At 37.8% G+C, this 12,879-nt stretch overlaps 1 protein-coding gene across 1 annotated transcript; it reads left to right on the forward strand.

Moving 5' to 3' along the window:
* The first annotated feature begins 5,986 nt into the window (after positions 1-5,986).
* Positions 5,987-12,877, forward strand: LOC128470570 (izumo sperm-egg fusion protein 1-like). The gene is made up of 13 exons (XM_053452456.1): positions 5,987-6,076; positions 7,211-7,370; positions 7,764-7,838; positions 8,293-8,379; positions 8,951-8,971; positions 9,710-9,724; positions 10,132-10,215; positions 10,562-10,618; positions 10,857-10,931; positions 11,343-11,443; positions 11,878-12,028; positions 12,459-12,597; positions 12,817-12,877. The coding sequence occupies exons 1-13, from the start codon at positions 5,987-5,989 to the stop codon at positions 12,875-12,877; spliced, it is 1,116 nt and encodes a 371-aa protein (XP_053308431.1).
* The last annotated feature ends 2 nt before the right edge of the window (positions 12,878-12,879 follow it).

Here is a 12,879-nt window from a genome sequence, read left to right on the forward strand (position 1 = left end):
TTGGGGGGCTGTCAGTCAATTTGATTGACGGCCCTAAGCTGACAATGATAGGTGGGCATCATCCTACTGTGCTTAGGGGTGGGGGTCACTATATATATGGGAGCCCACCCCGTTTAGGTCATTTTTTCAATTGACCTGGAAAGCTTTCCCTCCCACCCCTCTTTTTTGTTCCTTGGCGGTTGGTTATCAAGCTGGCATAGACCAAGGGTTAACCACCTTAGGTGTGGTTTGACCCATGGAGCACAGGCCCTCGGCCTAAGTGCAGGACACTCCTTGGGCTTGTGCCTTGGTGAATCCTAGCCGTGACAATGGCTGCCGTGCAGGGGACGACGGTGGTCTCTACGGTTTTTACGGTTTTACGCCTGTGCCAGCCGGGTCGGTAGTTTACAGTCGTTGTTTACAATTTAGGGTTACGATTTGTACCCTTTGTATTTGGTTTACAATTGTTAGATTTAAGGCTTGCACGTGTCACAAGTAAGTCGGGTGGTGCGGCACGTGCATCGCTATATTATATACTATGTTATATTTAACAAATGTTTACAAATAAAGTTCATTTTACTATGAATAAAGTTATTTATACCTGTGTCACGGTGTGGAAGGCGTAAAGTGGACTGCACCGTGGCCTTATTTTTCCATGGTTGACTATAATAAAACATTATATTATTTACTTTGTGTTTGTGTATTTATTTGGGGGGGTAAAAGAGGGCGACGCATTGGCGCTACCTCAGTCATGTTTAGTTTCTATTGTCTGGATGAGCGGCCTGTAGCAGGAGGACATGTTGTTCAGAATTATAATGACGAAACATTGAAGATAAGAAGATTCTGGATTGAAGATGCAAACTGCTAAACCGTAAGTCTTTTCTATTCCTGTGTGAAATCTCAGAAGTTTTTGAAGATATCGTTAGATTTATGAATGTTTTCAGAGTTTGTGGTGCTTCTGTCTTTAGTCTCTTTTTGACCGGGAAGAACACCCAACTCTTTTGTGACCAGATTATGTTCTATGTAACTGTGTAGAGTAGTTACCGCTTCTGCTGTATGTCATGTTTAGTTTCTATTTTCTGGATTAGTGGCCTGTAGCAGGAGGACATGTTGTTCATAATGCGCAGCCGCTAATTATATATTCAGATTATGATTTCAGAAACTGAACCTGCGGAGATCCCAGAATCTCAGCAATAAAACTGAATACAGCTGGGGCCATACCAAAAATCACTTATAGAAATTGAACGGTTACATTTCAAATATTTTCCATATATGGTCAACATGCATGACATGTCTTGATTCCGCCAGCAATTCTGACATCACAATGGGCACAGCTTCGTAACTGGCACAAGGTAAGTGTAGCAGGGAGCTGAAGCCTCCAGGTAATTTATTTCTTTTAGCTTGGAAAGGGAAACCGGAGAAGAGGTAATAGATTGACAATCAAGAGGACAAAGCATTCAAGATCTTCGTGATCTTTCGTGATCTTCAGGAAAAGAAGGCTTCTTGTGATAAAAACACTTATGTGATGGATGTCCATGCAACATGTGATGAAAACACAGATCAGAACTTTAGAATCAGTTACTTGAGGCCATCACTGACACACTGTATTGACTGTATAATTAAGAAAAATCATATTTCATCCAATTCTCTGTATGTTTTAAGTGGGCCTGTTTTTAGGAAGCGTTTAATATCACCGTGGATTATGCCAGTTTACCGTGAGACTCTTATCATGTTGGGATTTCAGAGTAATAATGCCACAGCCCATCATCAACTGCTGATTGATGCTGTTGAAAAGGCTATAATGTCTCTAGTGACTTTTACATCCAGTGAATCTATTTGTTTTGTTAAGAATGAATTAGAATCCTGTACAAATGTGAACCCTTTAACTGCTCACCAGAAGCTTACTGATGCACATTATACGATTAATATGTCAGCACCTGCTTGTAATGGAGATCAAGTTGTAGGACGCATAATTTCAGTTTTACCAGGGCAGCTAAGTAACAACTTTGGTCTTCTACTGGTGACAATTAATATAGACCTAATAACCTTGCTTCTTTTAGATGTCCCTGATTGGCGATTCATGCAACAGTACAAGCTTCACCAGCTAAAACCCTTTCAAACCTTATCTTTGTATCCGCCATATTATGTTCATGATGTCAGCTTCTGGGTCGGTGAAGGCTCAGTGTTTGATGATATAGAGTTTCACACTATTGTCCAAAGAGTCTCCAAGGGGACTGTTGTTCGCATTCAGCTACAGGATCGATTTGAGAACTCCACAGCCAGAAAGACCAGCCTGTGTTATCGGGTTATCTATCAGTCTTGTGATAGGGCTCTTTCTTATGAGGCAGCATCAGCAATGCAACTGCTATTAAGGGAAGATCTGCAACGGTGTCTAAGTGTCACGCTTAGATAGTAAACTGCTGTGTGCATGCACACCTGTATAATTGGTTGTTAACACCAATAGTTAATCAGCCAATAACATGACAGCAACCCAATGCATTTAGGCATGTCTATGTAGTTCAAACATCAAGTCTTCCAGTCTTCCATTGTCCGGTTTCTGTGATCCTGTGAAAATTGTAGCCTTAGTTTCCGGTTCCTAGCTGGCAGGTGTAGAACCCGGTGTGGTCTTCTGCTGCTGTAGCCCATCTGCTTCAAGGAATGGTTTTATGAGTTACTGTTGCCTTTCTGTCATCTCGAACCAGTCTGCCCATTTTTTCTTTCACTTCTGGTAAGTATTTTTCAAATAAAAGTCAGAAACTGTGTTTTTGGTTCATTTTTTTCAACATATTCTTTAATAGTAAATTAGATGATATGATTAAATTAATGGTATCTTGTCCTGAACAAAAAACAATATTTGAATATTAATTTAGGAATTCCTCTATAGGAAAAAAGTTTTACCAGTAAATATTAATTCAATAAACTATGTTTCTATGTTTAATAAAAACTATGATTGAATAAATGCATTTGTTTTATTTCAATGCCACTTTGTCCCCCAGATAAGCCACTCTGCCCCCTTATATGCAACTCTGCCCCCAGAAATACCTTATACCCTGTGGCGTCAACAGCTTTCACATGTGGGGGGGGGCACATGGGGGGACAGAGACCAAAGTGTGTGTGGGGCAATTATAAAACACTACATATACACTATATATATATATATATATATATATAATATATGCGTTAGACATGCATTTTTAACAACGCAATATATATATACTTATCTCTTTAAAATAAAGACTATGATTAAAATATGATTTCTGCTGAACTGGCAGTTAGTTTTCATTCTTTAATATTAGACCCTACTGCCGATATTTATAAATATTATACCCTGCTGCCAATTTATGTTAATATTAGACCCTGCTGCCAATATATATATAAATAGCACTTGCTGCCAATATATCCAATATATATATAAGTATTAGATCCTGCTGCCAATATATATATATATATATATATACATATATATATATATATATATATAAATTTTAGACCCTGTTGCCAATATATTTTATAGTGAAATAATTGGACCCTACCCAAGCACTTCCTTGGGCGCTGCCCACACGCTCCCTGTCATGCAATCAATTCCTCCTCTACAACACCCCCCAAAAAATTGCCCACACTGACTGCTGATCAGGGGACGACTGTGAGAGTCAGCGCAGTCTTCCTTCCTTCTGAGAGCACCGTGACATTGAAAGGTCCTCTCCCCGTAATCATCCCCAGAGTCCCTTTGTCCCCTCATTTACTAAACCACACCCCTCTTTTACTTACTCTCTGTAGTTCAGGTATAGATCAAATAAACAACACATGTAAATAGCACATGCATGTATAGATCAACTGAATAAAAAATAAAAACACTGTATTTGCAGGTATACATAAATAACATATGGAAACATAGCATTGCATGTAGAGATCAACATAACACACAAACCCAGCATTGCATGGGTAGATCAACTGGAATTCACATGTAAACTCAGCACTGAGGGTATATATCAAATAAACAACCCATGGAAACAGCACTCCAGGTATAACCCCTGTATTTGCAAGTATACATAACTAATGTATGGAAACATAGCATAGCAGATAAAGATCAACAGAATAACACAAAAACCCAGCTTTGCAGGAATAGATTAATTGGAATTCACAGAAAAACTCAGAATGAAAGGTATAGATAAAACCCCCTAAGGCAAAGATCACAGGTCGCGCACCCCAAAGGCCGGCCTTGGCATCCACTCTATTCACATTATTCACACAATCATTTATTCTTTCAATCTTTCACACAAATTTGTAACACATTGATTAATGCATTCTCACAAATTCATCAATTTTCTCACTCATTGTAACACAATTCATCCACACATTAATTCATACCCTCACTCGTTCACACAATTCATCTACACATTAATCAATTCATTCTCTCTCTCATTCTGACTCTTTATTTCAATATTCTCACTACCCTCCTTTCTCACTATCTACCCCGTCTCTACCCCTTCTCACTATCTACTCCATCTCCCTCCATTCTCCCTCTCTACTCACTCTCCCTCCCTTCTCCCTATCTACCCCTTCTCACTCCCTTCAGCTTATCTACCCCTCATCCCTCCCTTCTCCCTATCTACTCTCTCCTTCTTTTGAAGTTCAATTACCTTGTAGAAGTCCTGCAGTGGAAGAGCCTCTGTCTCGCTGCTCTGTTGGGAGCACGCTGATTCACTGCTGAGCGCTGGAATATGACGTTAAGCCTTTTTATCCCCTACATGCCACTCTGCCTCCCTGATATTCATTTAACCCCCTTTATGCCACTCTGCCTCCAGAAATCCCTTGCCCCCAGTTACCAGTGCTACCCTAGACTTGTTCACATGCTTCAGATTCCTTGGTGTCTAGTGGGTGGCAGCCATTGGAGGTCTGCATGATGCGCAGAGAAACCTCCGCTGCTGCTGCCAGTACTTCCGCCAAAGTTTATATGAAAGAGCACCAGAAAGCCATGTGATGTCGGTGCTCTGTCACAGAAGCCCCAGTGGAAGTGGCAGCAGCAGTGGAGGTTGTCTGCGCGCATCGCACAGACCTCCACCGACTGCCAGAGAGAAGGATCCAGGTCCCCTGCAAGGGATCTGGATCTTACTCCTCTATTTGACATCTGATTAGAAGATGACCTCGAATATCAGACCATAGTTATGGTCATATGATCAAGCAAGACGAACCCCCACAATCTTAATATTAAATTAGGAAAAAAAGAAAAAAGCCTCAATATAAGATGACCCCATAAGAAAAAAGTTTTACTAGTAAATGTTAATTCACGTAAAATATTTTTTCATATTTAATAAAAGCTATGATTGAGAAAAATATTTTTCTGTTTTTATTTCCTTTTATTTGTCAACCTGTCCCCCAGTTCTGCACATCTGCGGCCAGGCTTGCCACTCTGCCTGTCTGATATATCTTATACCCTCCTATATACCACTCTGCCCCATGATATGCCTTTTAACCCATTATATGCCATCCTGCCTCCAGAAATGCCTTATGCCCTCTTATGCATATAGGGGTTAAAAGGCATATCATGGGACAGGGTTGCATAAAGGGGGTTTAAGGGATTTCTGCAGGCAGAGTGGCATATAGGGGGATTTAAAGGCATTTCTGAAGGGTATTTTTCAGAGTATTTGCACAGAGTATGTGAGTGCAATGTCACCAATTCTAGACAAGAACCTGGTTGCATGAAATATGACTAGGGGATGGGTTTCAAAAGTAATCAAACTAGAAAGAAAGAATCAGAGAATTAGGGATCACAGAATGACTTCATGAGTTATAATAATCCATAATACAAACCATGCCCCATATTTCTGAATGAATACAGCCAAACACTTTTTGGAGTGTTTGTTTCTGGTGCTATGGCTGGTGTGTAATCAAGGTAGTCTTGAGTGTGGTTTTACCGATGGTGGCTGATGACATTTGGATTCCCAAGCAATACCTATTATCCGGAAAAAAAAATAATTCACAGGACAGAAAGAGATACATGCCGGACATGGGACTTAACTCTTCATTCCAGGACCGTGCAAGTGAAATCTGGGTAGGATGCCGACTCATGGCACAGTGCACCTGCGTGGATCAGCATGTGGGTTTCAGAGGTCAAACCACCTTACTGGAAGTTCCCAATGTATAATTTGACTTAAAAAGTGCAGTCACCTGTGAGATGTTGATCTCAGCTACAGGGAGTCACACACCATACATTATCAGCATGGGAATAATACTGATGTATATTATAATTTACAAACCGATACAGTTAAAAATGTTTTCTGTACCTGATGTACTGCAGTTTAAGCGTCTAATTACATTTACATGTTGTATTTGGTAACATGTACATTATTGGTACTATAAACATAAAATGTCAATATCATTTTCCTTAGATTTCCCCTAAAATGTATTCAGTGGCTTCTCTTCTGCATGCACATGGTAAGTGTACTGGCTCCCTGCATAATACATCTCCTGCTTTACCCCCGTGCCCTGCTTATATGTTAGAGGGTAATACATTCCCTTTACTTTACACATGTGCATAACCACACTTATCCTAATATACACCCATACAGTTTATTAAAGGTTTCAGTAGTGTTTATTTGCCTATGGGCACCTGGGATATTCATTTGCCTATAAGATCAATCACAAGACCGTAAACTAGTAAACAGGATCTGCTGTTGGCCTCTGCAAGAAGTGGATGGCTGTGCAAATCAAAGTGGGCGTCTCTACCCTGTGAAAGAAATACAAAAATGAAACATTATTACATGGTTACTTCCACTGTTGCTTTTTTTTGGCTGCAAATCAATTCAAACAGAGTGTATGTTTTCAATCAGAAATACAAAAGAAACCTCCAGATATTTCAAATAGCCACAGAAGGCACACTTTTGTATTATCCCCTGCTCAGTGGTATCTTTTATCTGATTGAAGTATGGATACACAGGGTCCCCTGATGAATTTTAATCAAACTCAAGGTTTCTACTACATTGTTTGTGGGTATAAGAGAGTTTACTGGCATTTATACAGAAATGATTAACACATACCATGGCCAATGCAAGTGATGAGTGCTTTGTGATGTCACAATGATGACATCACAAACCCAGTGAATTTATGCTCTGCCAACTCTGCTCCTTGTCACATTCCATTAACTGACGGCTGTTGGTTACTTGGCAAGCTAATGTCTAACAGAATGATTTTCTGTATTTTATTTCTTTTGGTGCTAATGCCTGATTCCCAGGTTTCAGGCTGCCTAAAATGTCATCAGGACGCTGAAAGAAAGCTTGAGCAGTTTCAAATAATTTTGAAAAACAAGCATGTGGCAGATTTTAAAAAAGTCCATGCTTACATAACCAAGGGAATAAGTGACATAACAGATCACTTTGCAGATCTTCTACTTGGTAAGTAGTAACAGCTTAATAAATGTATTAGGATTAAAACATGAACCCTTGTATTAAGCATTAGGGTTCTATCTGTGGGAGTGACTGGTTGATTATATTTCATTTAAGTTTGTTTGGTTTAATATTGGCCCCTGGGAGGAATGGGATTGTCATATAGAAAGCTTCGAAGGGTCAGCTCGGGTACAATATGTCCTAATTCTAGCTGTGCCAACACCAATGACAATATCAGGGTAAAAAATCCTCTTCAATCTTGTATAAAACTTGATAACTTGAAATTTCTTTTTTTGTTTATGCCGCTGCACTCAGTGGGTCGATTATTCCTGGAGAACATCAGGTCAAAATGGTTTAAAATGCAGTTTTCCAATTTCATAACTTTTACAATGTGTTTTTCAGATAAATTTGGTATTTCCCAATTGGTTGAACAACTTGACAATCCTGTGCAGACGATCGGTGCCTCAGTTGCTGAAGGTATTTATTTGCTATATTTCATGTTATTAACCCCTTTATCTCCAGTAGCCAGATATAGACCGATGTGTGTATTGAATATTGTTACAAAGAAGAAGTGCAGTGATTGAGCCGTAACACTAGTGGTGGATTCAAAAAAAAGGATTAGTGCCGTTGGGCTGGCAGATGCTCGTTCAACGACTCCAATCAACTTTACTTCTGTACAGCAGATCGGGGATTCACTTATTCCCAAATTGTTGCTGAGATTTGGAAGGGGTAGAACGTAATTAAAAATAATGTTCTAACAGGTACTTTTCCTCAAAGGAGACAAATAGAGGTTTAGTCTTCACCGACCCGATATTCTAAACATGAATAAAGGATATTGTAAAGTATATGTTTACCCCTGCATCCCGACGATCACAGAATGGGTGGGAAATGTATGTATTTGGCCCGTAACTAAACTTTTTTCTTTTGGTAGGAACTCACTACATGAACACAATCGATGCGAGTTTGAAACACCTTAAAGCAAACTTCAGTGCCATCTTTAACCAGTTTATGTCAGAAAGTAAGTAAGGATTTAAGAAAAGCACAATCTTTTTGGAAACCTAAATAACGAGTGTGTTAATATTAGATTTGAAATGTAACTTTGCAGGTAATTAACCAATAGAGCATTCACAATAATGACGATTATTTTTTAGATTTGATGTTTTGTGTTTTTTGCATTCTGTGTAAAGAGATTACTGGTGGTTCTGTATTAATTTCTATATAGTTCATCATGTTTATGCTCAGTATGGGGGCATTTATTTTCACATTTTGGGTTTTTTCTTGTTACATTAGTGGTTGGGCAACAGATATTAGACTGTATCCCAGCTCCCTGCTGAGTGCATCATGTGAGAGGGAACACGGAATAGAAATGTGTGATGGAGATGCTTATATCTCGATCCCCTCGTAGTCAGCAACAGGGCTAAGAAAGAAGACCCCTAGGGATAGATAGAAAGCAGTCTTTGCAGTTATTTGGCAGGACATTGGTTATAACCTTTATGGATGACTCGAATAGTTCAATTGGCCGATATATACTGTATGCGTGCAAATACACTTTACAGAAGAGGCATTAATGATGTTATCTTTGTTTCCAGGGTACTGTCCTAATCTGAAAGGTAAGCACAATTTAAAGTTTCTAAACATCTATATGTGGGTTTTTTTATCCAAAATATCAACATGTCCCAAATGGCTTAAAACAATGACTACATTTAATGACTGAAGAACTTTAAAAGAAATTATATCCAGAATTCAGTTTCTTAATTAAAAACCTTTATTGAGATAAACATTAACAACGGTCGAATAACAATAACATCTTCCGACATTGTAGCATTGTGGCATTTTTACCTTGTTGGGTTACAAAATCCCACAATAACCATCACTAAAACAATAAAATATAGTTGTCCAACCTAATGCTCAACGTCATTTCTTGTAAAGGAAGAATTGTGTATTGGCTGGAAAGCTCTACAGAACCTAACTTTAAATATTTGGTGTTTGACTCTTTTTCATGAAGTTATTATATATTTCCATCAATATATTTTCCTAACTTAAAGTAATTCCAGATTTTTCCAAATTCCTTTCCAAAACTTCAAAATTCCAAATGTTCCAAACTATTATATATTAATTGACCTGGTTTTAACCCAGGAATGCTATGGACATGTCTTATTTAGTATTTATCCACATAGTTTTACTAAATCTATAACTCTGTAATCTAAAAACAGAATAAAATCATTTATTTCCACATTTAATTTATTGCGGAATCACACATAATGTAAAAACATTTATCTTTGTACTTTTAGTGTTAAATAGCAAATCATTTTTTTTCATTTTCTTATTCTGTTTTCTTCTCTTTTTAGGGGATAAAGCATGTGGTAAGTGTCTTTCTAATATACTTTAATCACGACAACAAATCACAATCCTTGTCAACATTATGGGTCCAACTGTTCAGCACTGGCATGATTCTCCACATACAATATGTCCTAATTGCTGGTGATTGAGGGTATGAGTGTTAACGGGTGAAAGAAATGTATCGTTTAATACAGAGAAAGGACATAATCCAATGGAGCAGCCAAGAGGTGCTGTTAAGAGAGTGGCCACTGAGAGGTTAAGATAAGTCCTGCTTTGCTAAGGAGAGAAGCAATATATTGTAATCAACAGAAGCCCCTAGAATGGAAACAGGACAACAACCACTAAGGGGTTCCCAGAACAGGTCTATATTAATCTGAATGTTCTTCATATCAGCCATCATTGTATTGATTTTTTAAATGTTTTTCTGCAGGCTTGATGATCCAAACTCTCACAAGCTGTAAGAACTGTGAAGAGGTAAAGGTACCGTGCATGGGAGGTCATAGCCAATGTAATGGTAAGTGTTTTGCTCCTCACACAGTCTCAAATGAAAATATCCAGTCGTAAGTTACATGATATGGGTGATCACTTATTTAAATAAAGTCAGTCGAGATATATTCTCGTGATGTGTCTAGTAAACCTGGTTGGTGGGCTCATAAAAGATTCCATAGCTTCAGTGAAAGTTCTTTTTCTACAAAACTCTACTGAAACATGTGTTATATGTAATTCTTCTACGTATATCTCTTTCAACACGGAATATGCTCTGTGTTGAAATTTCCCCTGGATTATTCTATTGCCACCAGAATACGCTGCTTGTTTCTATAACCATTTAATCTAACTATGACTTTTTATTTCTGTTTTAGAAAAGATGGATAAGTGTTCGCTATGCTTTTGTACTGCAGACAACAATAAATGCAAAGGTAAGAAACTACCAGAAAATTATATTAAGCATTTTTATAATGGTTCATGGGTGAACTCCTTCGCATGGCACAAAAAAAGACAGATCCTATCATCAAGTAGCAACACTGGCCTGTAAACTCCAAATATCTGTTTATTTTCTGTGAAATAATCACGTATCTAGGCTGATTATCTACACAATATCATTAAGAAGCATGTAATAACTAAATATTGCAAATAATGACATTTGTATTGTTCTAGATGTGCAGAGTGGGAAATCCTGCAAACCTTGTAGAGGGCGCGAATCCTGTATGACCGAAATACTGAAATGTGGAGGTAAGACAGTCATAATTTTGTACAAGGAAATAGAAAAATGATTTCTCTTATTTATTAAAGTCATAGGATACATTGGCAAGACCTGTTCTCCCAATCCTTTACAACCTCTTTTCTCTATATCCCACATTTTCTTCTTTTTCTAATTATTGTTGTGTTTTATGTTTTGTTTTAACCATTTTAGCCATAACCATAATAGCTAATTTTCCATATTTTCAAGTCACCTTCCTATTTATTTATCTTCAGCAAGAATGGAAACGTATTCCTGGTGCTCTGGTGGAGGTCTTTGCATATCTGAGTTAGCCTTACGCTACTAATTAGAAAAGAAATGAGTCTTTTTCGCACATTTTATACTACAGTTGATATAATCTTGCGGTCATGATATATATAACACTTTTGATATTTTCATTTTAGATCGGACTACAGACGTAATCAAAGGTCAAGAAGTAATCTTTGATTGTAGTTTAAATTGGCACGTCGATGTGGGGGAACCAATCCAGTACGTTTTTAAGAAGGTAATGTTCACAAGACCTTATAAGACATTTCACAACTAGAATACATATTTCACTGAAGACTAAAAAGTAGTTTAAGTCAAGAATAGTTATTGCAGTTTTTCAAATTCCAAAATACCAAGTAATATCAGAGCATCGCGTTATTCCACATTAAACTGTATATAACATGAGAAGTCATTTGGTTTGTAAACTAAATTGTGGAACTACTGTTCATGGAATGTTTGTCAAAAATACCACCGGTAAAAGCACTCTTTTTTCTGTTAGAAAAAATATTTTATTTTGCATTCCTGGGGCAAAAATAATCAAAAAGCGACTTAGGGGGGTTTGTAAAAGAGCAAGTGTGACACGAGGGAATTAGCAGCGCACTTAATAACAGTAAAAGTAATGAAGCTAATGCATATTATTATTGTTCTGTTTATCTCCATTACTCATTTTAGGTAGTAAATCACAAAAGTAAAATACTGAGCATCACAGACCAGCCCTTCTTGGAGAAAAAGGATGTTGACTTTGGTGATGCGGGAGAATATACTTGTACTGCCCAAACGAAGACCAAGACACCGGTCAGCACCCTGTCTTATAGAGTGAACGGTAGGTTTGATTTTGTGATAAAAAAGATGGTGTTTATTTCCACATTCCATATTATTCTATTTCCCATACACCACTATATATTGATCTTACCAGTGAGATATATAAGTCAACCTCATGTCCATAGATATTGCTACATGTGGGTCAATGTACTAAAGAGTGAGATATCAATTGTTTAATGTCACTCACAAGCTACTGAGCTGATACTTGTTAACTGTAAGTAAGGAGTAACAGTTTATCAGGACTTGATACTCAGACTCAGCTGCCACCTCAGTTATTGAATAGAGCAACAGAAATGCAGAAATTGTTCAATTATCTTCCACTTGGTGAATGAGCCTTATTTTACCCAATACAAGATTTTGTGTAGAGACACTTAACAGGTATGCATCATCTAAGCATATTTCATCGATTCTCTTTCTTTCTCTTCATGCAGTTTCAAAAGGGCCAGGAATGTCCCCAAACGCGACAGAAACCCCCATTAATTTAGACGTGGAGATTGTTGAACAAGGCATCTTCCTAATCGGAATGATTGTATTCGGTTGTTTGATTATAATATTTTCTGTGGGAATACGGTGAGTACATTTTATGGAATTTGTTTCTTTCTTCATCCCAGGTCTCTGGAGATTGTGAGAAGTTATTCCTACTATTGGATACGATATGAATATATCTTATTACCGTGACTAGATACATACATGCATGGAAGTGCTATTTACATGCAAATAATAAAAAGGGATGTATTGTTGGGCTATCAGTAACAGGCTTAATTATCTGGTCATGTTTAATCATCACAGGCTGGACATGGATTTATTTGGGCAGCTAAGTAACAGCAACTTTATAAGCCTTAACATGTAAAT

This window comes from Spea bombifrons, chromosome 12, assembly GCF_027358695.1.
Source record: "Spea bombifrons isolate aSpeBom1 chromosome 12, aSpeBom1.2.pri, whole genome shotgun sequence".
Lineage (NCBI taxonomy): Eukaryota > Metazoa > Chordata > Amphibia > Anura > Pelobatidae > Spea > Spea bombifrons.

Coding starts and splice junctions, on each gene's coding strand:
- LOC128470570 (XM_053452456.1), top strand. CDS start 5,987: ATGGGACTTAACTCTTCATTCCAGGACCGTGCAAGTGAAATCTGGGTA. Junction 10,932..11,342: donor CGAAATACTGAAATGTGGAG/GTAAGACAGTCA, acceptor TTTTCATTTTAG/ATCGGACTACAGACGTAATC. Junction 12,029..12,458: donor CCTGTCTTATAGAGTGAACG/GTAGGTTTGATT, acceptor CTCTTCATGCAG/TTTCAAAAGGGCCAGGAATG.